We start from the raw sequence: 1,916 nt of genomic DNA, 5'->3' as shown, positions 1-1,916 counted from the left end.
TTGGTCTGCAAGCCCTTAACCATACTAGTGGCCCTTCTCTGGACCCTCTCCAGGTTATCCACATCCCTCTTGAAGTGCAGCGCCCAAAATTTCATGCAGTATTCCAACTGCGGTCTGACCAGTGTGTCCACTTCTCCCCACAGTTTTGTGTCATCTGCAAACTTGGACAGAGTACACTTCACTCCCTCCTCCAAGTTGCTGATGAAGACATTGAAGAATATCAGTCCAAGGACCGAGCCCGCGGGACCCCACTGCCCACACCTTTCCAGGTTGATACCGACCCATCCACTACGACTCTCTGGGTACGACCCTCTAGCCAATTCACCACCCACCGGACTGTGTAGTCATCCAAGTCACAGCCTCTTAACTTGTTCACCAGTATGGTGTGGGATACCGTATCAAAGGCCTTCCTGAAGTCTAAGTAAACAACGTCAACCCCTACTCCTGCATCCAGGCGTTTTGTAACCTGGTCATAAAAAGAAACTAGATTAGTCAGGCATGATCTACCTGCTACGAACCCATGCTGGTTTCCCCTCAGCATAATTTTTCCTGCCGGGCTCTCGCAAATGTGATGAGTTGTGTAGGCTCCATGGTTTTGTATGCTTGTGGGGATAAAACACAGTATACTAAGGAAATTATGAGTCATTGAAAATTGGATTTATAAACATGCAAAGTGAAAAGTTCCCAAGGGCTTAATCCACAGGTAAAAAATCACTGAGAAAAGGTATACTCCAAACCTTTAACTCACAAAACTTCCTTCCACCAAATCTTGATGTTCACATTACAATCTACAAAAAAAAGAAAGAAAAAAAAAGATGAATCCCAGGATTCAGAGGCAGCCCAATTTTTGACATTATTATATAATTTGTTAACAGTGGGTGCGTGTACACATGCATTATATCCAGGAGCAGTTTGCTTGTGAGTAAATAGTCCTGGAGTGGCATCCACACATGCAGACAAGAAGGAGCAGAATTGCAGCTAATGGCAGCAAACTGCTCCTCCTTCCTAAAGGCCCTGCAATGGGTCCCTGCCACCACCAGGGGGAGATCTAGGCCCTCCCTCGATGCTAGCCCAGGGGCTGGCAGGGAGCACCAGCACCCTGGCCCTGGGGGGCTGCCTGCTACCAGGGCATAGACAAATGTCCCATGCCCCAGCAGCAAGGAGTTCCTGGCCTCGGCTCCCCAATTTGAACTTGGGAAGAGCTGCAGGGGAGAGGCAGGTCCAACCCCCATGCCTCAATCTGCCAGTGGGGCAGCTAGCAGGCCTGTACAAAGCAGCTAGTATTCACTTTATATTTGGATTTGGCCAATTTGGGACAGTGATTTGAATCACCAAATTGAATCACTGTCCCCTGAATCACACAGGCCCATCCCCCACCCACTCTCCCAGCCCCAGGAATGGCTGCCCTGCCCACCCCATCTCCCAGCACTTTTTTTCCCCCTAAAGCCAATAAACTAATGAAAAGGTCCAAATTGATTCGAAGCTCTCCAAGTCTTCTGAAAAGATTTGAAGATCTTCAGTGATTCGGGCAGTCCCCACCTGCTGCAGCAGGGAGATGGAGCTGGCAAGTAGGGGGTGGGGAGGGCAGGGCTAGGGGACCATGGGGGACCCTTGCCAGGCCCCAGCCCCCCCCATGGCTGTCCCACCCACCCCAGCTCCCAGTGCTTTAAAAAAAAAAGAGGCCCCCAGTCACTTGGTGCTGCTGGGTGGGGGGCAATCCATACTGCCCTGCACTGGGTGGGGGGCTCTGGATGAACCCCCTGACACTTCCCCACCTCCCCAGCCCCCTCCATGGCTACCCTGCCTGCCCGAGTTCCAGCTCTTTAAGAAAAGAAAAAAAACCCCGGACTCGCCCATTCCTGCCCAGTGGGGGGGACGATCCCCGCTGCCCCCCCACTGCATAAAGGGGGCTCTTC

The 1,916-nt window shown here is 51.7% G+C and overlaps 1 protein-coding gene across 1 annotated transcript in view; it reads right to left on the bottom strand.

The window, feature by feature from the left end:
• Positions 1–744: 744 nt before the first annotated feature.
• The window catches only part of LOC112550277, a 51,192-nt gene continuing 50,020 nt past the window's right edge, over positions 745–1,916 (bottom strand). Inside the window, exon 4 of the mRNA XM_025204096.1 lies at positions 745–788. Within this exon, the coding sequence (XP_025059881.1) occupies positions 745–788 (44 nt within the window). The remainder of the gene's footprint in view (positions 789–1,916) is intronic.

The sequence above is a fragment of the Alligator sinensis genome, unplaced genomic scaffold, assembly GCF_000455745.1.
Source record: "Alligator sinensis unplaced genomic scaffold, ASM45574v1 scaffold975_1, whole genome shotgun sequence".
Lineage (NCBI taxonomy): Eukaryota > Metazoa > Chordata > Crocodylia > Alligatoridae > Alligator > Alligator sinensis.
The sequence above is the reverse complement of the archived record's forward strand: the minus strand, read 5'-3'. Positions and strand labels throughout refer to the sequence as shown.